Source organism: Hemiscyllium ocellatum, chromosome 32, assembly GCF_020745735.1.
Source record: "Hemiscyllium ocellatum isolate sHemOce1 chromosome 32, sHemOce1.pat.X.cur, whole genome shotgun sequence".
Lineage (NCBI taxonomy): Eukaryota > Metazoa > Chordata > Chondrichthyes > Orectolobiformes > Hemiscylliidae > Hemiscyllium > Hemiscyllium ocellatum.
In genome coordinates, this window is record NC_083432.1 from 35,208,796 (window position 1) to 35,235,712 (window position 26,917).

The following is a 26,917-nucleotide window of genomic DNA, read 5'->3' on the forward strand; positions in this document are numbered from 1 at the left end:
ATAAACGTACATTTGATTCATCACAGTACATAATGATTCAAGAAATAGTTATGCAAGTATGCATCACAGAAAAAGCCATGAAGAATAGAAGACATGCAATTTATAACAATAATTGTACTTATATCATAATGAATGGTATGTGACAAAGCATATAACAACAAATTTGCACCATATTCATTCTACTAAGTAAAAAACCATTGGTTGTTAAATGGTTTTGTCCCAACGTTCCACAGCACAGAAGTGCAATAAAAGTAGATGATGCTTAGAATACACAGAAATTCCTTCAGCAGTTGAAAAGGAAATCACACATCAGGATATAGGTAGAGATCCCCAGTCATACTCTCCTATTGTTCTTCCTTTTAATGTTCAGTACTTTTTGCTTCAGTTTGTTTTCAGAAAAGTTTTAGATAATGAAACTATACCTTACATTGAAGTGAAGCACTAAAATTGCTTCATTGATTACTTTTCTTTAAAATGGTAGCTGCATTATTAAAATGTTAATCATTGAATTAAAAAGGAAAATATTAAAAGTGAGAGATATGTCACTGTTAAGTGGTAAGTGCTAAATGGTACGAAAATCTAGTATACCAAGCTGTAATTGGTTTAACTGAAGGCTACTATTGTAAAAAGAGGAAGCAGAGTCCCTTTATAAATCTATTACATTTAATTGGAACCTTTCTTTATAAATCAATTACAAATGCCCTAACATGCCCTTATAAATATGCCTGGGTAACATAGTACTTCCCCTCTTAGGGTCTAACAGATTTTATGGTCACTGAATCTAAGTAAATCAATACAAATCCTTGCAGTTCATATTTCCTGAAAATAAAATCCTCAGAGACAGAAGCAAACCATGGAAAGTGCAGCCTTCCCTTTCACTGCAACACATATCAGGCACTTTAAACCATGAAAGATGATCCACCCAGCAAAAGCAATGGTCTCAAGCTCCTTTTAGGCTATTGATTCAGGAATTTGGCTTTGGAAAGGCTCATTGTAGGTTCAAACAATACTCCACATGAGAAAGAGGACTGAAAGTGACAGCAGGGAGCTGCTAGACTGGAAGAGACCTCTGCTGGGTCCTAATTCCTGTTCGACAACACTGACTGCAACTTTTTTAAAAAAGGGGATGCTCTCAATAGCAGCCACTGGAGGAGAAAAGCAATCATTAGATCACACCGGATAAAACTGGTTTTTTACAAAATTATGATATCAATTAGAGGAGCTACTACATTCTGCAAGACCTTCACGCTAGGAATCAACTAATATACTGACCCTGTCACCAACAAGCATAATGCAATGATTTCTCATCTAAATTTGGAAAAAATTGTTCTTTTTAAGTAATTTGACAGTGCAAAGTGAAGGACCAATGCCCACAATGCAAGACAGGTCAAGGTTGAAAGCATTAGATGAGATAAGGTATGACAAAAGTCAATAATTCTTAAATAGGCTATGTCAAAATTGAGAATTCACAGAGGGAGAATTTTGTTTTATTAGTTGGGAATGAATGAGCCCCAGCTTCTCTTTCAGTGCCACATTTTTCATTTCACTCCTGTGTGGCGATCTGATGTTGTAGGTTCTTACCCCAATGCAGCTTGCTCTTATTTTTATAACATGGTATGACTGAAGACATTTGGCTCATTGGTGTATTAATCACACAGCCACAAGGGTAAGATGATAAAATGAACAACATCTTATGAATAAATATGGACTTTCCATTTCTTTCATGTTCCCTTCATACTTAAAATGGAGAAAGTTCAACAACCTGACTTTATACCCATGTGGCTATCTGATCAACCCATCAGATGTCTTTCACTTATTCACCAGAAGAGAAGGTGATTTGGTTAGACATCAAATTGACATCTAAAATGTGCACTTTATAATCAAATCAAACTTTCCATCTGCCTCAGCAGGGGGGGAAGCAAGGCATTAGCTAATGTGGTTCACGGCACAGAATGTACCTTCAGAAGAGCTACTGAACAACTGGAGAAGCTAATCAGTGAACAGTCCCCTCTCCAAGGCCTGCAATAATATGTTTACAAATACAATAAAACAACTTTTCAATAGCTTATGGATAAATGCTACAAGTAAAACTCACATTCCTGATTTGTCAAACATAAAACAAAAAGACTTTGACAATAACATCTCATGAATCTGTCTCTGCCTCAATTCATCCACTGCTGAAACTCTCAGGCATACTTTTGTTCCCTTGAGATTTGTTTATTCTGGTGTTTTCTTGGCCAGCACCTCACTGAAACTTAAGCTCATCTTTAACTCTACTGCCGATATCCTCGCTTGCATTAAGTCTCATTCCCCAGTCACCTCTTTTTACTCTGACCCTTGACTAGTTTGGCAAAGCATCAATTTTTAAATTCTTATTCTCATTTGCATATCCTACAATGGTCTTTCATCTTCTGGATTTGTAGTGCTGGAAGAGCACAGCAGTTCAGGCAGCATCCAAAGTGCAGCGAAATGTCGATTTCACTACACTTTGGATGCTGCCTGAACTGCTGTGCTCCTCCAGCACCAGTAATCCAGAATCTGGTTTCCAGCATCTGCAGTCGTTGTTTTTACCTCAATGGTCTTTCATCTCCCCATCTTTACCCAAGAATATTCGGAGATTCTGCAATCCTCAAATTTTGGCTGCTTTCAAATTCAATAAGTAAGTCATTCCATTTGTGGTGTGTCTTCAGCTGCTTAGGCCCCAAGCTTCAGCATTTTCACCAGCTCTCTGAACGTCTCCCTGTTTTTTTCTCCCATCTTGTTTCTGAGGGTTGAGGCATGAACTTCCACTGGATTGGTCCACACTTTGTGAACAAAGTGTTAGAGTAGTTTTCCACTGCCATTTGCAGGAGGCTCTCCTGCACTTACTGCCTGCCATCAGGTGGATTGGAAACATTCACACGGATGATCCCTGGAATGGTTGGTCTAACATAAGAGGAACGGCTGAGGATCCTGGGATTGTATTCGTTGGAGTTTAGAAGATTGAGGGGAGATCTAATAGAAACTTAGAAGATAATACTTGGCTTGGAAAGGGTGGACGCTAGGAATTTTTTTCCGTTAGGCGAGGAGACTAGGACCCGTGGACACAGCCTTAAAATTAGAGGGGGTCAATTCAGAACAGAAATGCGGAGACATTCCTTCAGCCAGAGAGTGGTGGGCCTGTGGAATTCATTGCCGCAGAGTGCAGTGGAGGCCGGGACGCTAAATGTCTTCAAGGCAGAGATTGATAGATTCTTGATGTCATGAGGAATTAAGGGCTAAGGGGAGAATGCAGGTAAGTGGAGTTGAAATGCCCATCAGCCATGATTGAATGGTGGAGTGGACTCGATGGGCTGAATGGCCTTACTTCCACTCCTATGTCTTATGCTCTTATAAGCAGGCTGAGAATCAACCCGCTTGACCACAATACAAATGCGTGGATAACAAATTCTGAAGCTTGTCCCAAACCCGGGTAGGGATGCGAAGGCTGCACCTCCCCTCAAGCTATTTTTTAAAGCCAATTTCTGACCACGTTTTAGTCTATCGATCTCTCATCTCCTTAAGTAGCTCAGTGTCATCGAACGGTTCCAGCCTTTGGAAATTCCATTATGTTATGGATGCTATATAAATGCAATTTGTTGCACTGTAGATTTGAACTGAAATCATAGCTAGGATTGGTGTTAAACTGTCACGACCCAATTAATGTTAGCTTGTCAGATTTAACCAATTTCTACTGTCCTGCCTGCCAGGACCTTTGCAAGGCAACTTTGGAATAGGCAAGAAATGAAACACCACAACTGTGATAACACAGTCTTTTAAAATCCCACAGGCACGGTTTGAAATGCTTCCATTAAAGTTGCTAGATTAATGTTCAAAGGTAATGAATCCATTCCCCATCTCAACCATTCACCTCCTAGGTATGATTTGGACAGAGCTCTACAGTCACTCGAACGCCTCCAAGCGACCAGATTCAGAAGTGCAAGCGACAAAGGCCTGGGAGGAACAGGTACAGTAAATGGATTGCACCATTGTTGAAAACATATCCAGGATCCTTGTATGTCCCAGAGCTTACCGATCTGTCGGTAAATTTCTTTTTACGACTTCATGGAAAATGTACATCGTTTGTCAAGGGGGTGGGGGGCGAAAGGTGTCGGTTTTGGCAATGACAGACACACGAGTGGGTCACACAGGCTGCCTAAGCCCCCTGTTTGAAACGAGCTGCATAGGATCCCTACAGTATGGAGGCAGGCCATTCGGCCCATCGAGTCCACACTGACCCTCTGAGAAGCATCCCATCCCACCCAACCCTGTATTTCCCACGGCTAACCCCTCCCCACAGCTTGCACAGCCCTGGACACTACGGGGGCAATTGAGCATGGTCAATCCAGCCTAACGTGCACAGCTTTGGACTGTGGGAGCACCCGGGGGAAACACACACTGACACGGGGGGGGGGGGGGGGGGGGAGAAAAAGAGTATGTGCAAAGTCCACGCAGACAGTCACCCAGGACTGGAAAAGAACCTGGAGCTGTGAGGTAGCAGTGCTAACCCGTCACAGCTTCTTTCACTCTGGACCATAAAGATAGAAAGGCCAGCCCCAATATTGTCAAACTTGTCTAGTGTGTGTGTGTGTGTGTGTGTGTGTGTGTGTGGGGGGAGGAATAAACACAGTGAGAAAGGTCAATGGTTTTAGGGCTGGATACTGACTGGCAAACACGCTCTCTTCTAAATCGTAGCGACTGCGAGGTTTAACAGGACACACTGTTCAGGCGATTGAAACACACTCAAACCCAAGTGCGAAATCCCTGCAGTCTTTACTCGTCCAACGCTCTCACAACCCCAATGCAAAACCCCTGAAATTACATCAGTCCAACACTATCAGAACCCCAAATGCAGAATCCCTGAAGTTTTTGCTTGTCTAAATGAGTGAAGCATTCCTCCTCGCTGTCGTCTGTCTGCTACGTGCTGCGTTTATCGGCGCTGTCACTTTGAATGGCAATGGGCGCCTGGTCAATGCAACTCACAATCAAATTTAACCAAGTGTTAGGGACGCGTTTCCAGCCTGAAGGCGCTCTCTCCGTGGGGTGGGAACAGGAGGTTTAACTCTCCTGAAAATCGTCAGGAGCGAAACAGCTTGCAGCAAACGATGCTGCGCTCTCCTCTGACTCCGGCCAACAGTTAGAGTCTGCACACAGCCCCCACTGGGATGGTCCAGGTGGAACACTGGATTGGTGCAATGGCGCAGAGTCCGGCTGTCATTTTTGACTTTTGAGTCATCGCTGAAGCCAGCAGCAGCCCCTGGTTCAAACGAAGCAACTCACCTGAAGTGTCCCACATGTTCAACTCGATCCTCTGCTTGTCAATTTCGAAACTCGCTGTGTAATTCTCAAACACAGTGGGAACATAATTCTAGAATTCAAGACAGGAAAAGTGACATTAAAGGCCTGAATTCATAGATGCTTTAAAAGGGAAAAAAAAAGAGGTTTTAGAAAAATAACGAGGTTACATTTGTACAGAGGACGGAATTTGATTTAAATTTTTCGTAAACAGTTAATTGAAAAACTTGTTCATGTTTCTAAGCTAACTTGAGCGTTCCCGAACGGAAGATCATTCAGAAGAAAAAACGCAAACACAAGGAAATATGTCAATCCAAAAATCAATATAATCGGTGTACTTTTACCAGATTCGCCACCGAAGTAGAATTGATTTTGAATAAATTCCCCCAACGTCAACATCTCTCAATAGCATCCGTCAGATTTCGGACGAAATACTATACTATTTTATTTCGAGGCGACCGATTTAATATGTACACATTTGAGACAAAACTTAACTAATGCAATGAGGTCTTAGTCTCATTGCATTTCTTTCCTGGATAAGGTAGAAATCTTACTAACATCTTAATGCAACACCTGAGTAAGGTGTGAGTTACTCAAAACACAGCGGATGGGTTATTCCAATTTTTAGACTGCTTTGTGGGAAGAAATTCTATAGAAGAGAAAGAAAATTACCTCGGGATAACAATCCTTAGCAAATACATGTAATAAAGTAGTTTTCCCACATTGCGCATCCCCAACTACAACAATCTTGCAACGAGCGATTTGATTCTCCATGGTCTGGCTCATTGACTGTCGCCTTCAACTAGTCATTCACAGTGCGAGGAAACAGCGCGCTATTTTTGCTGTACTTTTAGCTCCCTGAATGCGACTGCCTTGATTTCTTGGGGCTCCTAGAATATGAGCCAGGAGCTCTCCATTGAACATAGAGTCGCCAATCAGTGCAATGGTCCCGGAGATATGCAAATAGAGGCGGTACCTGGGCGGGGCCAACAGTTGGGAAATAATTCAATTAGAATGAGTGGATTAAATCAAATTGAATCAAGCCTCCCATTTAACACAGAAGTGTGAACGACACCCTGTAAAGTACTAATTCTGAAAAGAGTTGCTTTAGGGACGTGGCACCTTAAAATGAAAACATGGGCTGGAGTTTACCAGAATGGAATGCGAGGGTTTTTTTTTATTGAGGTGAGAGCTGAAGAGGTTTTTGAAGAAGCTGGACATTTAAAACACCTAGCATGTGTGGAATGAAAATAAATGAAAGCAATTGACAATCCCACTGTGTACAAACACACAAAGGATTTTGAGGATAGAAATTGCAATGGATGAACACCAACATGCAGTGCCACAGAGTGGTGGAGTGTGGCATTGCCTCTCACTGCAGCTCAGCCAAGTTAATCTTGTCCCTTTTCTTGGGATCTGGGCATTGCTGACTAGGCCAGTTTCTTGCCCATAACTGCCACGAGAAAGGGCTGCTACTTCTCACCCTCAAAGCTGCTGTTGTTCATGTGCTGTACATATACCTAGAGAGTTGTTGAGGTAGGGCTTTCCAGGTTCTGATCCAGCGATAAAATGGAGCAACTGTACCAAGTCAAGGTGTTTGTTACTTGGAGGCGAGTTTGTAGGTAATCATTTTCTGAGCAACCCTTTGATCTTGTTCTTCCAATCACTAGGGATTACGGGTTTAAGATGTACTATCAACAATGTTTTAGCATCTTGCAGTTAATGCACCCAACACCCCTGGACTGGATGGACTGAATGGTTCACATTGTGATAATATGGCGCTTGCAAAGGAAGAGCTTGATGATAGTTTGAGAGTTGGGGATCTGTCATGGCAACTTAGCTCCTGAACTTGTTACAGCCGCCTTAGTCCAAACTTCCATAGAAAAGGCAGGGTAGGAGTGACTGTCTTTGACATAAGGGCAACATGTAACTCAACATGGCATCCAGGACCCTCATTCAAACTGGAGTCAGTGGGAATCAGGCAGAATGATTGCTCTCCATTGCTTAGAGTCATATCTAGCACAAAGGAGGATGGTTGTGGTCATTGGCGGTCAGTAATTTTAACTCCATTATTTCAAGCAAGATATACCATCTACAACCAACCACACCCATTTGCTTCCCCACTGACGCACAGTAGCAGCAATGTGTACAATCTGCAAGATGCACAGCAGTAACTCACCATGTTCTCTTCAACATCAAAACCCTTGAGCATGACCACCTAGAAAAAGAAGGGCAGCTGATACATGGAAATACCAAGTTCCCCTCCAAGCCACACACCATCCTGACTTTCAACTATATCGCTCTTCCTTCATCTCTGCTGGTCAAAATTCTGGAAACTACCTTCCTTACAGCAGTGTGAAAGTACCTACACCAAATAAACTGTCATGGTTAAAAAGAAAACAACTTAATTCCACTTGCTTCAGGGCAACTGTAAATGAAATAATGCTGGCAATACCAACATCTAATGAATAAGTTTAGAAATGGTTGATTTGAAAGCAGACAGAATTGCTCAGGAAGAGGAATCTGGATGTTGTGGATTGATTCATTACATTCAAGCACAATGAGAAGCATACTTTATCCATCAAAATCTGTGCTTCAAAAGAAACTCTAACACTGTGTACTGTATCAGCAATGCCTGTTGAGGATTAAGGCAACAACCATAAACAAATTAATAGATGTTGCAGATAGCTTGGTATATGCATTTCAGGAGAGGTAAAATACTGCATCAATAGCAGCTTAATAAAAATGATGCAGTGACTATTCGTATTATTGTAACATTTTCAATTAGAAAAAAAACATGTTTCAATAGCCTAGTGACATGACCACAATGCTACAATTCCCCTCTGAAGGTGCCAATAGGTGGTTTTGTCCAGCAATGTGGAGGCTGAGTCTCTGCTTTAAACTCCAATAAGACTGCACTTTATAGGAATCAGTCTGAGTGAGCAGCCGGGGACAAACCTGGGATTAAGATACAAACTTTTGGGAAGATAGAGATGCAGAGCGAGATAAGATAAATAACCTAAATAGAAAAGCATGTAGTCAAGCACTCAAGGGGATTGCAAAGTAAGAAAAAAAAGGAGGACAGAGAACAATAAAAGCAGAGAAAGCATCAAAATAGACCTTAAATTCTAAAATAGCGGCATCCTAAGGGAAAAAAGCAGTGACAAGACATTCCTCTGCAGGCATGTTTAATCAGTTTAAATAAGAAGAAAAAGAGAGGGCTGCAATTTCTCTTGATTACATTAGCAATGGTAAAGATAAAAGGTGATGAGCTAAAACATTGAGATAACGCTGATAAAAAAGATCATAAATGGAACTGACAATTCTAAATGGAAACGTCAAAAATGAAATGCTGCAAAACTGGTGTTGGCAATGAAAATAATTAGAATGCAAAGTTGTAAATTAAATCGAAAAACTGAATGTAATATCTGTCATATCGCTCGTATGAAACCCAGAATTTAAAATGAAAGATGTGAAAAAAAAGTTCAGGTGCCAGGTGGCAAAACAGTCATATGTCAGTTTTCTAAATTATAGCACACTTTGCACAAACTACTTGCTCTAGTTCTATACAAATGTCTGGATTCAAATTTTGATAAGCAACTTATTTGTTTCTTACAACCACTTAGTTCTGAAGTTTTCACCTTCCCTCTCCTGAATGCAGACGTCTCCTCCTTTAAATCACTTCTTAAAACATACCTCTTGAACAAACATATTGTCAGCTGTCCTAATATCCCCTTCGTTGTCTCAGTGTCAAATCTTGTTGTTTTCTGTGAATGGGATGTTTTATTACATTAGAGGTGTTACATAAATACAACTTGTTGTGGTTGTTGTGGCTTCATGCTCTGTGATATTCCTTTGATGACTGTTGCTTTTTGATACCCTATCCAAATGGTCATGAATGTGTGAGTCTTAGCTGTGAGTGTGATCAGGCGAAGAGTTCACACTTCTGAGCTATGTTAATTACGGCTGACCGTTTATCATTACACCACTGGCCAGATTGAAATCATCAAAATCAAGATTTGTATCCCACAATGGTGTATTTACCCAGTGATGCATCAGAAAAACTAGTAAACGGATATAAAATTCAACAGAAGATAGGGAAAATGCTTAAAACAGAGTTAAGACAGTGTCTTTTGTCAAAGTTTTCTGGTGAAAATTCATCAGCCTAACCTTGGTTCCTCTCTCCACAGATGCTGGGAGTGCTGTTGAGTAGTGTTTTCCTTATTTACGTTTCAGGTTTTGCTTTTGGACTGTGTAACTAATTTCCCAACCTCTTGATTCAAATATAATTTGTATGTAGCATTTGAAGTTGGATAATGTCCTTCACCCCAGGCCCACTCAAAAAGCAGATGTCAAGTTCTAAATTTGATGTGGTCTAGTATTGTAATAAAAGTTTAACACATGTAATATCTCTGTTGTATGAAAAAGCTCGGTAAAGAATATTTATTTTTAAAATCAGTTCCTAGTCAAAACTAATTTGTGAAAACAAATGAGGAAAGGTGTATTTGTATAGTGCTTATCACAATCTTGGGATGCTCCAAAGCAGTTTGCAGGCAATTATTTAATTTTGAATTGCAAACAATGTGGTTGTGTGGAGCAAGTTTACACAAAAGATAACTGTGATAGGTAACTAGATAGAGGACCAAACATATACCTAGGAATGCTCTGCCTTGACACTCAACAGGAGTAGTGGACTTCTGTAGCCATAGAAACATCTGTATTCCACTTGTGGAGCCATTTCAGTAGCTGGTCCTCTTGGATGTACCTCAGTCCTGGTGGTGGAAACAAAAAGTCAATGAGCAGTTGCAAGGTTTTTCAAGTCTACTGCTCCCTCTGACCCTGGAACTCCAAGTTGCCAATTGCCAGAGAACCTATATAGAAATCCAAACTTGTAGTTGCCAGCACAAATCAATTAGAAATGTTTTATCTGTAACTCTTCACCTGCCCTGGGACCTCCACTGGCCTTCCAGTCAATGGCATTCAGGGCCAGACACTGCCAGATTTTTCTGACCATTAGTATTCTTGGACATTCAGAACGTTTTAGTGGCTGGAAGCAACAGGACTGGAATATATCTTTCTGTCAACCTCTCCACTGGAAACCCTCAGAAATCCAGAGGCAGCAATAAAGGTACTACTATCAAAATCTCTCCTATTGGCATGGACTGGTTGGACCGAGGGGTCTGTTTCCGTGCTGTATATCTCTATGACTCTATTGCCTTGGCCTTTACTCCTACAGAGTTGTCAGTTCCCAGGTGCACGCAGCACGAAAGTTAGTTCCATCTGTTTTGCTGGTCAAGAAATTAATATTGGTTAAAGCACAATCAGAAATACCTGCTTTTCTTTAAATATTGTCATTGGATCCTTTACGTGTCTCATCAGAAGAACAACATCTCAGACACTGAAACGTTCTTTCACTACTGCAGTGATGTTTTTAAGTGCTCAAATTCTAATGCGTGGCTTGAAGGACTTTTGTATTCATTGGTTGTTACATCACTGGCTGGGCCAGATTTATTACCCCGCATCTAGTTGCCGTTGAGAAGGTGGTAGTGAACTGTCTTCTTGAAATGTTGAATTTCTGAGGTAGACCCACAATGCTATTATGGAGGGAATTTCAGGATTTTACCTAGGAATAGCAAGAAACTTTCAGATCAGGATGGCGAATGGATTGAAGGGAAGCCTGCAAGTTATGATGTTCCATGGGCTTGGAAGATGCTGTCTAAGGAGCCATTTTTAACTTCTACAGTGAATCTTGTAGATTGTGCACTGTTAATGTATCAGTGGTGGAAGGACTGACTGTTACAGGATTTCGTGCTAACCAGGTGACTGCTTTATCATGAATAGTGTCAAGCTTCTTGAGTGTTGTTGGAGCTGTATCTATCTTGGCAAGAGGTGAGTAGTCCATCACATTCATGATGGTCTTGTAGATGGTGGACAAGGTTTGGGAAGTGAGGTAGTGAATTACTCACTACAGGATTCCTAGCCTGCTTTAGGAGCCATGGTATTTATATTGCTTGTCTGATTCAGTTTCTAGTCAGTGGTAATCCCCAGGGTGTGGTAGTGAGGGATTCAGCCATGTTAATACTATTGAATGCCAAGAGTTTATGCTTATTAGATTAGATTAGATTAGATTTACAGTGTGGAAACAGGCCCTTCGGCCCAACAAGTCCACACCGACCCACCGAAGCGAAACCCACCCATACCCCTACATTTACCCCTTACCTAACACTATGGGCAATTTAGCATGGCCAATTCACCTGACCCGCACATCTTTGGACTGTGGGAGGAAACCGGAGCACCCGGAGGAAACCCACGCTGACACGGGGAAAACGTGCAAACTCCACACAGTCAGTCGCCTGAGTCGGGAATTGAACCCGGGTCTCAGGCGCTGTGAGGCAGCAGTGCTAACCACTGTGCCACCGTGCCGCCCATATATTCTCTCTTGTCAGACATGGGCATTGACTGGTATTTGTGTGACTTAAAATCACTGACATTTAGCAACTCAAACCTGATGTTGTCCCAACCTGGATGCCACAGTCAGTCAAATGTGGCTGTGGGGTCAAACACAGTCTTGCTAACACATAGAATAATTTGAAATAAAGACTAACCACACAGTGACTCATTGGTTAGCACTGCTGCCTTAGAGTGCCAGGTACCCTGGCCTTGAGTGACTGTCTGTGTGATGTTTGCATTTTATAGAGTCATAGAGTGATACAGCACGGAGACAGACCCTTCGGTCCAACCAGTCCATGCCGAACATAATCCCAAACTAAACACGTCCCACCTGCCCGCTTCTGGCCTAGATCCCTCCAAACCTTTCCTATTCATGTATCCATCCAAATGTCTTTTAAAACTTATAATTATACCCACATCCACCACTTGTTCAGGAAGTTCATTCTTCTTCACTCAAACCACCCTCTGTGTAAAGAAATTGCCTCTTTTGTCTTTTTTCTATCAGGTCACCTCTCAGTTTCCTATGCTCCAGTGTAAAAAGTCCAAGACTATCCAACTTTTCTTTATAAGTCAAACCTTCCATACCCGGGGATATCCTGGTAAATCTCTTCTGATCCCTCTCCAGCTTGATAATATCCTTCCTATAACTTACTGACCAGAATTGGATACAGTATTCCAGAAGAGGCTTCACCAATATCCTGTACAACATCAACATAGCATCCCAACTCCTTTACTCAAATGATTGAGCAATGCAGGCAAATAAGCCAAATGCCTTTTGAACCATCCTGTCTATAAGTGATGCAAATATTAAAGAGTTATTTACCTGCAACCCTAGTTTCCACAGTTTAAAGATATGCAGGTTAGGTGGATTAGTTTTGGTAAATGTGGGATATTGAGGATCGGGAAGAGATCTGGACAGGATGCTCTTCGTTGGGTTGGTGCAGACTTGATGGAAGGCTGATGAAGAGCATATGCCCGAAACTTTGACTCTTCTGCTCCTCGGATGCTGCCTGGCCTGCTGTGCTTTTTCAGCGGAACACTTTTCAGTGCAGACTTGGTAGGCCAAATGATCTCTTCCCACACCAAAGGGATTCTGTGATTCTACTAACATCTGTGATGTTCTGGACTTCAGACTCAGAATTGGTAGTACTGTTGCTGACATAAACTCATTCTCATTCATTTGTGAGTTTTTTGGAAAATAACAATTTATTGACATTTCTGTTCTATATGTTAAATGGCAGCAGAGTACACCAGTTTAGCAGTGCGACAATCTATGCAAATCTGGGTAAATGGCTGTGTTGTTATAAACACAAGTTGAAAGATTGAGAAAAAGTCTAAATTAGAATAATTTAGTCATTGATTTTAAACCCTTTAGTTTTTAGATCAAAGCGATATACTAATTTGGCTTTAAATTATAGAGTAATTTGAAACAAATTTCAAAAGGAACAACATATCTCAGTCATTATACTAAATGTAATTTCAATGTAATTTCAATGTAATGCTCTTTCTTTGATTAGTGGAGAGATAAAGAGAGAGGGGGATATGAAGGTGGAGGAGAGAAAGATAGAGAGAGGGGAATGTGAAGATGGAGGAGGGAGAGAGATAGAGAGAGAGGAGATAGAGAGAGGAGTTGCGAAGGTGGAGGAGGAAGAGATAGAGAGAGAAAAGGGAATGTGAAGGTGGAGGAGGGAACGATTGAGAGACTCAGGGGGATGTGAAGGTGCAGTTGGGAGAGACAGAGAGAGGGGGATGTGAACATGGAGGATGGAGAGAGAGAGGGGGAGATATGTAGGTGGAGGAGGGAGAAATAGAGAGAGGGGGATGTAATGGTGGAGGAGGGGAAGATAGAGAGGGGGGTGTGCAGGTCGAGGAGGGAGAGATAGAGAGAAGAGAGATAGAGAGAGGTTCTGAAGGTGGAGGAGGGAGAGACAGAGAGAGGAGAGATAGAGAGAGGTTGTGAAGGTGGAGGAGGGAGAGATAGAGAGAGAGAGGAAGGTATGTGAAAATGGAGGAGGGAGATGGAGAATGGGATGAAGGTGGAGGAGAGAGATAGAGAGAGGGGGATTTGAAGGTTGAGAAGGGAGAGACAGAGAGAAAAGGGAATGTGAAGGTGAAGGAGGGAGAAATAGAGAGGGGGATGTGATAGTGGAGGAGGGGGTGATGGAAGGTGTGTACAGGTTGAGGAGGGAGAGATAGAGAGAGGAGAGATAGAGAGAGGTTGTGAAGGTGGAGGGAGAGATAGAGACAGAGAGAGAGGGGGACGTGAAAGTGAAAGAGGGAGAGATGGAGAGGGGAATGAAGGTGGAGGAGAGAGAGATAGTGAGAGGGGAATGTGAAGGTTGAGGAGGGAGAGAAAGAGAGAGGGGATGTGAAAGTGGAGGAGGGAGAGAATGAGAGAAGAGGATATGAAGGTTGAGGAGGAAGAGACAGAGAGAGGGGAATATGAAGGTGGAGGAGGAGAGATAGAGAGAGAGAGGGGAATGTGAAGGTGGAGGAGGAGAGATAGAGAGAGAGAGAGGGGAATGTGAAGGTGGAGGAGGAGAGATAGAGAGACGTGAAGGTGGAGGAGGGAGAGATAGAGAGAGAAGGATGTGAAGGTGGAGGAAGAAGAGATAGAGAGAGGGGAATGTAAAAGTGGAGGAAGGAGAGAGAGGCAGATGTGAAGGTAGAGGAGGGAGAGACTGAGAGAAGGGGATGTGGAGGTTGAGGAGGGAGAGACAGAGAGAGAGGGGAATGTGAAGGTGGAGGAGGAAGAGAGAAAGGGGAAATATGAAGGTGGAGGAGGGAGAGATAGAGAGAGAGGGATGTGAAGGTGGAGGAGGGAGAGATAGAGAGAAAGGGATGTGGAGGAGGGAGAGATAGAGAGAAAGGGATGTGAAGGTGGAAGAGGGAGAGACAGAGGGAGGGGGATGTGAAGGTCAAGGAGGGAGAGGCAGAGAGAGGGATGTGATGGTGGAGGAGAGAGAGATAGAGAGAGGGGGATGTGAAGATGGAGGGGGAGGAGAGTGAGAGGGGGATGTGAAGGTGGAGGTGGGAGAGACAGAGGGAGGTGGATGTGATGGTGGAGGAGGGAGAGAGAGAGAGAGAGAGGGAGGATGTGAAGGTGGAGGGGGAGGAGAGTGAGAGGGGGATGTGATGGTGGAGGAGGGAGAGAGAGAGAGGGAGGATGTGAAGGTTGAGGAGTTCTTTGAGAAGATGACCAAGCAGGTGGATGAGGGTAAAGTGGTTGACGTGGTGTATATGGATTTCAGTCAGGTGTTTGATGAGATTCCCCACTGTAGGCTATTGCACAAAATACGGAGGCATGGGATTGAGCTGATTTAGAGGTTTGGATCAGAAATCGATTTGCTGAAAGAAGGCAGAGGGTAGTGGTTGATGGCAAATGTTCAACCTGGAGTTCAGTTACTATTAGTGCACTGCAATGATCTGTTTTGGGCCACTGCTGTTTGTCATTTTTATAAAAGACCTGGATTTGTAGACAGATGGGTTAGTGAATTTGCAGATGACATTCAGGTCAGTAGAGTTGTGGACAGTGCTGAAGGATGTTGTAGGTTACAGAGGGACATGGATAAGCTGCAGAGCTGGGCTGAGAGGTGGCAAATGGAGTTTCATGCAGAAAAGTGGAAGGAGCAACATGAATGCAAAGTAGTCAGCCAATGGTAAGATTCTTGGTAGTTTGGTTGAGCAGAGAGATATCGGTGTCCAGGTACATAGATGCCTGAAAGTTGCCTCCCAGGTTAATAGGGTTGTTAAGAAGGCATATGGTATGTTAGCTTTTGTAGAGTCATAGAGTCATAGAGACATACAGCATGGAAACAGACCCTTCAGTCCAACCCATCCATGCCGACCAGTTATCCCAACCCAATGTAGTCCCACCTGCCAGGATTCAGCCCATGTCTCTCCAAATCTTTCCTATTCATATACCCATCAAAATGCCTCTTAAATGTTTCAATTGTACCAGCCTCCACCACTGCCTCTGGCAGCTCATTCCATACACGTACCACTCTCTGTGTGAAAAAGTTGTCCCTTTGGTCTCTTTCATATCTTTCCCCTCTCACCCTAAACCTATGCCCTCTAGTTCTGAACTTCCCGACCCTAGGGAAAAGACATTGTCAATTTACCCTATCCATGCCCCTCATCATTTTGTAAACCTCAATAAGGTCACCCCTCAGCCTCCAACGCTCCAGGGAAATCAGCCCCAGCCTGTTCAGCCTCTCCCAATAGCTCAAATCCTCCAACCCTGGCAACATCCCTGTAAATCTTTTCTGAACCTTTTCAAGTTTCACAACATCTTCCCAAAAGGAAGGAGACAGCAATTGGACCCAATATTCCAACAGTAGCCTAACCAATGTCCTAGTAAAGGGATCGAGCTTTGGAGCCATGAGGTCATGCTGCAGCTGTACAAATCTCTGGTGCAGCCACACTTGGAGTATTGTGTACAGTTTTGGTCACTGCATTATCGGAAGGATGTGGAAGCTTTGGAAATGGTATAGAGGACATTTACTAGGATGTTGCCTTGTATGGAGGGAAGGTCTTACGAGGAAAGGCTGAAGGACTTGAGGCTGTTTTCATTAGAGAGAAGAAGGTTGAGAGGTGACTTAATTGAGACATATCAGATTAGGGGGTTAGATTGGGTGCACAGTGAGAGTCTTTTTCCTTGGATGGTGATGGCTAGCAAGAGGGGACATAGCTTTAAATTAAGGGGTGATAGATATAGAACAGATGTCAGAGGTAGTTTCTTTACTCAGAAAGTAGTAGGGGCATGGAATGCAACAGTAGTAGACTCACCAACGTTAAGGACATTTAAATGGTCATTAGATAGACAAATGAATGAAAATAGAATAGCGTATGTGGGATAGGCTTCAGATTGGTTTCACAGGTCGGTGCAACATCGAGGGCAGAAGGGCCTGACTGAGCTGTAATGTTCTATGTTCTTTAAAGTTCCCAGAAAATACCATTCATCAGATGGTGTTAAGTAATAAATTAATGTTTCCATGTACAGCCTTTGATGCTTTTAATTTGAATGGAAGATTTTCTCCAGAATAAATACTTCATAGATTGATACAAACACCCAGTGTAAGATTCATGTTACACATTTTATGTGGAGTAATTTCACTGATTGGTGAATTAATTTGAATTGCACAGAATATGAACCAGAAACTTGCTTGGGCAATTTGAAGTGTTGTTGGAAAAGCGCAGCAGGTCAGGCAGCATCAAAGGAACAGGAGAATCGACATTTCGGCCATAAGCTCTTCTTCAGGAAACTTCGGACTTATGCCCGAAACGTCGATTCTCCTGCTTCTTTGATGCTGCCTGACCTGCTGCGCTTTTCCAGCAACACATTTTTAAGCTCTGATCTCCAGCATCTGTAGTCCTCACTTTCCCCTTGGGCAATTTGATGTCTAACATGGTAAACTACGATATCTGCCCACACCCACAAATTCAGCTAACAAGAGATAATGATTAAAATGGTTACTACAATGGGTGAAGATAAAATTATTTCAGATTGTTAATGTCAATTTGCTTAGTACAATTCTTTAATTATTAACATAAAAGCAGCTGAATTCTGTAACCAAAGGTAAACTAAGACTAGGATTTGGCTGAATGAATAGTCAGTCACTTTGCAGAATTAAAGCTTACCAATATAATTAGAAAGTAGCAAAATTTAGACCATTTTCATAAAATCGAAGTTATGAATTGCAATTTTAATAATTTCTCGATTTCCTACTTTTGCAGAGTTAAAATCAATGCCACAGTCTTCGTGTGCTAGAATTAATGTTGGAAAGCTGTTGGCTACTAAATAACAATAACGATGGTACAGAAGACAAATTTTTGAAATTATATTTTATGACAAGGATATCACATCACTTTCAGTTTATGAAGATGGTGAAGGTATAATTGAATCAAAATGATGTTTGGAGCCAAATTGAAATGTTTTATTGGACTTACAGATAGTAATTATCAAATTACTAGGTTTAGATACAAAGGTTCACTGACAGCTACAAATTCTATTCTCAACTTGACTGGAGTAATGGGACAAAAGATTGCAGATTGAGGTTTAGATATCAGCTGCTTTAGAAATCAGAAATAAGTTAAAGACTAAAGGTTCTTTCAGTCTTGGATGGAGACCCAAGAATTGGCAGAGGTGCCTCAGTGGTTAGTTTCCATCTGTGTTAACAACAGGATTGCTGGAGCTGATGGATAAATATCAAAATGGGATCTCTTCACACAAGTGTAGCTCCTGTTGTAATTAATTACGCCAACCAACACAGTAAATCTACATGCCGCACATGTGATAAGTGACCAGAGAGTCATCTGGGATGACATTTGCTGATGAACCAAATTTTTCCAGATTACTGAGAGAATTCTTGCTCTTTGAATATTACCATAGGAGCTTTTGATTTCTACTTGAACCAATATATTTGGCCTTGCTTTAACACCTCATGCAAAAGGTGAGCCGAGGCTGTGCTCCCTTAACACTGTATCAAATTGTCAGACTAAAATATGTAGAAATCCTATAAGAGGGCATGCAGCCTGCAATTTTTTGACTCAGAAACAGTGCAATCATGGAACCTAGCTGACACGGAGTAGAAGCCAACAAGATTTGCTGCCTGTTCTGCATTAATCTATTTTCAACCAAGTCAGATTGTCCCAATCCTCTGTTGTATTGCCACTCATTTTTTGAATTCCTTGTTTGCTCTTTACAAACATTAAAACTATAAAAAGAAATTCTCGAACTTCCTTATTTAAAAGTGTAAAAGTAAATGTTTAAAAGTTAATTTGCACCCACTGTAATCAAGATCCAGCAGGTATCAAGCTTGAGTTGGAGAAGCAGACATCAGCTTTTTGAAGAATTTTCTCTTGCCAAGATTCAAATTGTCCTCATGTTCTGAGCCACTGATATGGTATTTCTTACATTGAATACCATTGTAAATTTGCAAAAAAAAACTCCAATAGAATTGACAATTTAAGTGGAACCTTCTGCTCCTCAACAGCATTCTTTACAGTTATTTGGGACGAGCATAGCTGGAGACCATATGAGCAGGAGCATGCTATTCAGCCTATCAAGATTGCTCTGCCAACCAGATAGACCATGGCTGGTCATCTGCCTCGTCAATATTTTCCTGTGCTATCCCCTTATCTTTTGATGTCATCAGAGTCTAGAAGTCTTTTGACTTCTGTCTTGAAAATACACAATGATTGACCTTCCACAACCTGCTGGAGTAAAGAATAAAAGATAGTCATGAACAAGTCCAGTGGAGAATTAAAAAAAAACATATTTCACCCAAAGAGTGATGAGAATGTGGAATTCACAGCCACAGGGAATGATGCAAGCAAGTAGTATGGATACATTTAGAGGCATTTAAGGAAGAGGTGGGATGGTAATTTTAGATCCGGAAAGATGGGAGGAAGCTCAAGTGGAGCAGAAATACCGGAACAGACTGATTAGTCTGAATGTCCTTTTTCTGTGCTGTTACATCCTGTGTAATTCTAAGTGCAGTTGCCAGTGTTCAAGATAAGATGCAACATGTAAGTGTCAGCCTTTCACATTTAGGTGTTTAATTTTAATTCATCCTAAACAGGATAAATTCCTATACTTGGTGCAAAGGATTCTGATACATTACTCTGAGAAATATTAATGCTTTCCTATCACGGTCCCTAATGCTCATAATTTGAACTAACTTGATTAGTGCAGAGAATAGCAGTAATAAACTTGTACAGCAGAGGGTGCAATTTTAAGGGTAGCGCAATGCATACAGGATGCAACATTTACAGAGTGTAAACATCATTATGAGGTAGACATTCCACTTATTTATCTTAATAATATCAGTACAGTCTAGGTGGAATCAAGTTGAAGATTGAGGAATATTAAACATGAGTGAGTTGCTCCCAAAGCCAATTGTATGTGTTGTTTCCACAATCTTTTACACTCAATTAAGATTTGGCAATCATGCCAATGTAACACTGGTGTCTGTACTGAAATTACAAAATGCCACCAAATCAATGGTTAGGGAAGACCCTTTAAGTAGTACCCTTTTACATAGATGCAAAGAGAATAACAGATACATTAGGTTCTCTCATATTAGAAATGTTTAATTTCATAAGAAATTAACTAATGTACAATAAAACATATACTTGTTTATAACACATGGAGCATAGTATTCAGCATAGTTTTCAAAAGTCATTTTCATTGATTTTAAATCTGGTTACCACAGTTACCTTCATCAAAAAATTTTTACCATTTTTGGTATGTTAATGAAACGGAACCAGGTCACCATCCTTCAATACATTAAAGGAGGAAGAAAAGGAAATGGCTCCGTTCTGTTTTGCTGCCTGAATCTGTTTGTTCATGAAAACATTTACACTTGTAATAATGGAAATATATTTTAGCAGTGATATGAATGATTTATCATGTTAAACATTAATAAGTTTAAACTCTATGCATACACTTTCCCCAGAATATAATTTTTTTAAAAATTGACAAATTATATTTGTATGAAATAAAACTGTCATTTGGTTTTTACAACACTCATTCAAGATGACTAAAAATCTGTGGGTCATGGACACATAACTAATGTTAGCTAATATGCGTACTGGGGACACACAGGACACACAGTTAAGAGCAGCAGGAGTGCTTTGGTCCAATATACAATAGGCCAGTATAAAGAATCAAACACGTCATTTATTATTCCAAAAGACAGTTGGATTCTTATGCTAATTTGCTGAACCAACCATCATTTGAATGCTAAGCAATCTGATCTTAACCATTGTGCTCCTTCTCATTCTTAGTCCTCAGTTTCATTTCATTCTATGCCTTGGTTAGGGTACTCAAATGGAGATCCTGACCTATGACTGTCGTTCTCCCTGTTTTTGTTCATATTGTGTCTCTGGTCCCATGATGAGACAAGTAGAACACTAGCTTGATGCTACATCCCCCCCACACCCATGAAAATTCATGCCATGGGTTGTCTGACTGGCCTCCAGTTTGCTTTCTCTGTACTGTCTGATGCCATCTGCAGTGAGAGGACCATGTGGATGCGGATAACAGCAAATCGGAGAAAGATAAAACAAATTGAGGCCGCAATCATCACAGCAAACCCGAGTCTGGGAGCAGCTTGGCGCGCTTAAAAGGGGACGAGACTGCAATTTCATGTCCCCAGAGACAAAGCTGTTGCTTTTGCAACTCATTCATTTGTTCTTGCAGCTGCTTCTCAACCTTGTTCTTTTATTCATTTCCTTCAGTTAGCTTTTTTCAGATAAAAGAAAGCGCATTTTTAATTAAAAGGTGTCATGTATTCAAAACAGCAGCGCACAGAAACAAATACACACAATGAAACACACAGACACAAGCACACAAATGCATTCACATTTGCAAAGGCAGACAAACAAACAAACATATACACACCCACGCGAACTTGTCTCCTTTCTTAGGCATTCAGTCAAATTGGCGAAGACCTTCGCCCACTCCAGAGTGAAGGGTGCTGAAGTGACTGAACAGTTGATGCTGGATCCATTTGCCCTATCACAGGTCAAGGAGGTGCTGTTTGGAGAAGTGGGTGGGTGCATCAAATGTATGGGTTTGCTTCCTTCATTCGCTGTTTGCACGTGGGCCTGTTGGAGATGTTCGAGATGGTCGTCACCTTCATCGTTGCTTCTTCTCCAGTTTGAGCAGACAAAGCAACTCCTAAGACTCAATGGGAGACTTCGAGTACATCCCTGAAACAACCGCTCTGCCCTCCCAGTAACTACTTAGTGTGATGGAACTTGGGACGGATAGTTTGTTTTCGGTAACTTATGTCGGACATGCTGATGATATACCCCTCACCCACAGCTAATTGATGGTGACCACTGCCCCAGTGCTGAAAATGCTGGCAGAGAGAGAGGACACTGATATTAGAATGTCTTTCCTGTCATTGAGTTTGTAAGATTATGCGTAACGATATTTTTCTGGGGATTCCTGCCGTACATTGTCCATGTCTCAAATGTGTACAAAAAAGGTAGGCTGTACCTCTGCCCACTGGGTTCTTGAGGTCTTTTCCATCAAACACTCTGTGTCTCAGACAGTAAAGGTTGTGCTGGCACACTGATTATCAGGGGGAGCGGGTTAGTAGAGAACCCTTGTCTTCCACGAGTTTAGTTTAAGGCCCTTTCTCTCACATGCCTCCATACAAAGGCTCACAAGCACCCCAACATGTGTAATCTATTGATACCATGTTACAATCAGTGCAACGAAATTATGTTCAGCATCAAAACTTGCAATATAGACCATATTGGACATATCATTCCTAATTTCTCATCTTAAATATGAAATACAAACCGTCCATAGAAATGAAAGAATGGGCAAAGAAGGCTAATGTAAAGTTGGTTCGAGAAGTAAGACTGTTGTACGCCATTTGGAAGATTTAATTTGAAGGTCAGTGATTGTGTAAGGAACAAGGTGTGGGTGTGAGTGATGGGGAGTGTATGTAGGATAATAAACCACTAAAGCTGGTGGTGCCAGCTTGATTTGCTGCATGGCTGCTGTGTTGGAGACGCCTCATTACAGCTAAATGTTTAATTAATATCCCACCTCATCATAATACACCATATAATTAAAATGCAAAATCCTCAACTTTTCCGATGTCCCAATAAGTTTATTAGACTGGAAATTGGAATTATAATTAAGAAATGAAATTGAGAAAGGATAACCAGCTGACAGTCCAAAATTTTGTTTTGTAAAGTTTCATTTTATTCATAATTTAGCTAAAAGTAAATTCTGAAACATTTCACAAAATTATGAAAAATGAACTAAAATACGAATTATCTCTATTAACCATGTCTGCCTCTATCTAATTTCACAAATATTCCACAATCAGCCAGTCCCCCCACACACAGGTCTCGGTTAGTCCACAGTCAACCCATAATCTAGCCACCATAGACAAGCTGTATAACAAAACAGCATCCAAGATTGAAATACAGACCATATTTGACAAAACCCTTGTACCTTCCAGCTTTAAAATTATGTTTGTGATAAGAGCACAAGACTGATCCCTCCTCTTGGAGTAAGCTGGTTGCCATGGCACCAGACAGTTCTACTTTCCTCTGGGATTCTACAGCAGCATCTTGGAGACGTGACATCCTGTGACAAGTTACTGTCTATGATCATCATGTTCTTTCTTCAGTCATCTCCACTTCCGGCTTTTGCTAACTATGCTATTATTCTCTGATGTATGTATTGTACTTTCTGTTGGGACTCATAAATTAACTGTCTCAATGATCATTGCATACCTTTTGACTGGACATTCCAATTTTCATAAACCTTCCAATATCTGTTGTGTTAGAGCTTTTTCAGCCTTCTTCAAAAATTCTAAACCTCTATCTAAGTCTTCCAAAATCATCTGAATTTGAAAACCTTCCAGCCTTCCTAATAGTCTTCTGATTGTATAATCAAAGTATCCACCTTAAAGATTTTAAAATATGTCAAATAATTAGTGAAGATGACGACGAACAGAGTCCAACTGAGATAATCAGTCAAACCCTTTCCAGGGATTCACTCAATTGGGCACACCCAGTTTTAAAATTGTAATTGCCAGAATTTAATTAGTCTGTCAAACAGCAGATTCCCAATTAGGTATTTCACCCTTTTTTTTCCAAAATGTTTGAATCACAAAAGGAATAATGCTTTCTGATGTTGATTTAATTCCAACATCTTGTTATCTTGCTCAAAGACCACATTAATCAGTCTTTTATTCTGGAATGTGTTAACCCACAACAGGCCGGCACAAGTGTGTTAATTAGGAACACCCAGCTGTACCAGAATGTGCAAACACCTTTTCTGTTTTAATAGGATTTCTCAGAATGAAAGGATTAATTTTTTTTTAACTAAGGCTGTGGCCAGACAGCAGCTTCTGGAGAACCTTTGATAATGTGACTGGCATCACCTACAGGAGAGTTGGCAAGAATAAGGGTGACAGCAGCTACAGGAGAACTGGCATAAGTAGCAAGGGGAAGCAGCAGATCTGTACCTTGGGATCAACAGAAACAGGAGAGCTTGCAGACTAGGGTGTGCAAGTATTAGACATCAGGCTGGTGATGACATAATTACAGAATTGGCAGCAGAAAGAGAGATATAGGAATAGAAGGACTTACATTTATATAGCATCTGTCATGACCAGAGGATGTCCCAAATGCTTCACAAACAATGAAATACCTCTGAAATGCAGTCGCTGTCATAAGGTGAGAAACACCACAGCCAATTTACGTAGCGCATAAATGTATTAATTATCATATAATCTGCTTTGTATGATACAAATATACATTGGGATAAATTCCTTTTTCTTCTTTAAAATAGTGCTGGGGAATCCTTTCTATTCACCTCAGAGGGTACACCGGGCCTTGGTTTAGCCTATCTTCTGAAAGATAAGAACTGGCAATCCATGAGAAGTGCGTGGCCATGCAGTTTACAAAACAAGTTTATTGTACTTCAGCTTTATTATAGTGTTTGTTTTTCTCCCACTGCTGCTCAGTCTCTATTGCACAGCCATTCTAACATGTTCCTTCCGCAGCTGGGAAAGAATTCTGTTGGGAAAATGACTCAGGCAAGCTTTCGTGGTACTTGAAGATGTCGTAAACAAAGTACAACCACTGATACAATAACTACAGCATCAATGTATAACAGAATCACTGTGCACGAACACAACATTGGAAATATAACCTGAATCCAGACAGAGTTCAGTTTGACATGGGGAAGCAGAATGAAACCTGATTCACCTTTACTTTGAAGTAATTTACAAGCTTTATCGCCTATTAGATATGTTTGTCCAAACTATCATGCACTGATACTAGACTGGTAGCCAAGTATACTCTGAAAGTGAGTAAAGCTATACCTCTCACACACATTCTTGACGGCACACCCGCAATGTCCATGCTTTCTATTGCCCGAGCCTACCCATAGAATAAGTGTGATTCATTGCAGCTTCTCAATACAAGCAGACTGGATCCATGTGTTACTGCTAATCACAGAGAAAGATGACAATAGCATACAGGAGAACACAGACTGCTGGAGAAACTCATCAGGTCTGGCAGCAACTGTGGAGAGAGAAACAGAGATAATGTTTTGAGTCCAATATGACTCTTCTTTGGAAATTTTCAGATTTTTATTTCTGACCTCCAGCATCCTTCGTTTGAGCATTAGTGCAAATCTGAGCTTCAAATTAAACACTTCATAGCAATGACTAATTTTTCAGTGAGTATGTATCAAGCAATGGAAAAGAAGAGAGATATGAGGCAAGAATGAAGTAAATCTGCAATTTTGAAAACTCATCAGTAGATAAACAAAATGACAAAATGAGGACCACTTCTTTGTTACTTCCCATATTGTGGGCTTTATTTGATGGCTATTAACATTTAAATTTATTTTTAAGAATGAGACATTGGAGGATACTGAATTGAAACCTGGATTGGGTGCACTAATCATGAGGATAGATTGGATAAGCATGACATTTTTACACTGGAGAGCAAAGGATCCCATCCATCTTGTACAGCTCCTTTCTGCATTCAAAGAGATCCCAATGATCGAGATATCTAAAGCCCTCCGTCCATTTGGAGGGATATGGGCTGGATGTTGGCAGGTGAACTAGATTGGTTTGAGATATCTGGTCGGCATGGACAGGTTGGACTGAAGGGTCTGTTTCCGTGCTGTACATCTCTATGACTCTATGTAGATCATTTTATATACATCATTACAAGTTTAACAGACATCAAAACGTTTAGCTTAGTTACAAATTCAACAAGTGGCACAGCTTCCAACTTAGAAGACAGAGGGTAAAATATCTTTAGGTTCAACTGTTTGGTGGATCAAGAGTTGTATATATGGGATGAACCACCAAGAGAGACATTCAATCTCAGAATCGCAGAATCTGGAGCCGATAAAGGCTGTTCAGCCCATTATGTCTGCACTAGCTCTCTCAATGGGCATCATGACTTCATCCCATTCTCCTGCCCTTTCCCCAAAAATCCGTACTTTATTTCTATTTAAATAAACACAGGAAACAGGAACAGCAGTAGGCCATTTGGCCCATTAAGGCTGCTCTGCTATTCAATATGATTATGGTAGATCCTCTATAAAATTACATGTACTCTCTCCCCCTTGCCCCATTTAGCCTATAGAAATCTATCGATTTCTTTTCTATATTCAGTGAGAACTCCTCTGCAGACTCCTGAGGTAAGGAATTCTAGATGTTCACCACCCTCAGGGGAAGACGTATCTCCTCATCTCCAAAATGACCCACTCAATATCCTGAGACTGTGACCACCTCTTCTGGAACTCCTGGCTAGGGAAAATATTCTCTCTGCATCCAGTCTATTGGAATTTTATTTGTTTCAATCAGATCCCTTTTCATTCTTCTAAACTCCAGTGAACCTAATCTGTCCTCACAAAACCTGCCATCCCAGAAATCAGTCTGGTGAACTTTCATTCCTGATGAAGAGCTTATACTCGAAACATCAATTCTCCTGCTCCTTGAATGCTGCCTGACTTGCTGTGCTTTTCCAGAACCACACTTTTGACTCTTTCACTGCATTCATGACACGTATACCCTTTCCTGTTAATATCTTGAAGACTTCAATCAGATCATCCTGTAACCTTCCACATTCTTTCTTAGGGAAGGAGACCGAACTGCACACAATACTCCAGGTGTGTTCTCATCACATCCCTGTGCAGCTACAGTAAAACTTCCTTGCTCCTGTTCTCAAAACTGACTTGTAATGAAAGCCAAGATATCATTTTTCTTCTTAACTGTTCCTCCAACTGGTGTTACTTGCTTTCAGTGACCCATGTGCAAGGACACCCAGGTCCCTTTATACATCAATATTTCTGAATCCATTACCTTTAAGTAATACTTTGCCATTCTGCTTCTCGCACCAAAGTGGACAACTTTACACTTTTCCAATTCGAATCTGCCAAGCATTGATTCACTCACTCAACTTGTCACAGACACCTTGAAAGATTTTTACATCCTTCACACCACTCACAGTCCCCCTATTTTTGTGTTGCCAGTGAGCTTAGAAAGATTGCATTTGATTCATTCAAATCATTGGTCAATAATATGAAAAGATGTGGCCTAAATATTATCCATAAAATACCTCAGTATTTATTCCCTTCTGCTCCAAAAAT

At 41.1% G+C, this 26,917-nt stretch overlaps 1 protein-coding gene across 1 annotated transcript in view; it reads right to left on the reverse strand.

The window, feature by feature from the left end:
* Positions 1-6,172, reverse strand: part of rnd2 (Rho family GTPase 2) — a 64,643-nt gene extending 58,471 nt beyond the window's left edge. The window contains exons 1-2 of the mRNA XM_060848496.1: positions 5,986-6,172; positions 5,299-5,386 (exon numbers count right to left, since the gene is read on the reverse strand). Coding sequence (XP_060704479.1) covers positions 5,299-5,386; positions 5,986-6,099 — 202 coding nt within the window. The 5' untranslated portion in view covers positions 6,100-6,172. The remainder of the gene's footprint in view (positions 1-5,298; positions 5,387-5,985) is intronic.
* Positions 6,173-26,917: the final 20,745 nt, after the last annotated feature.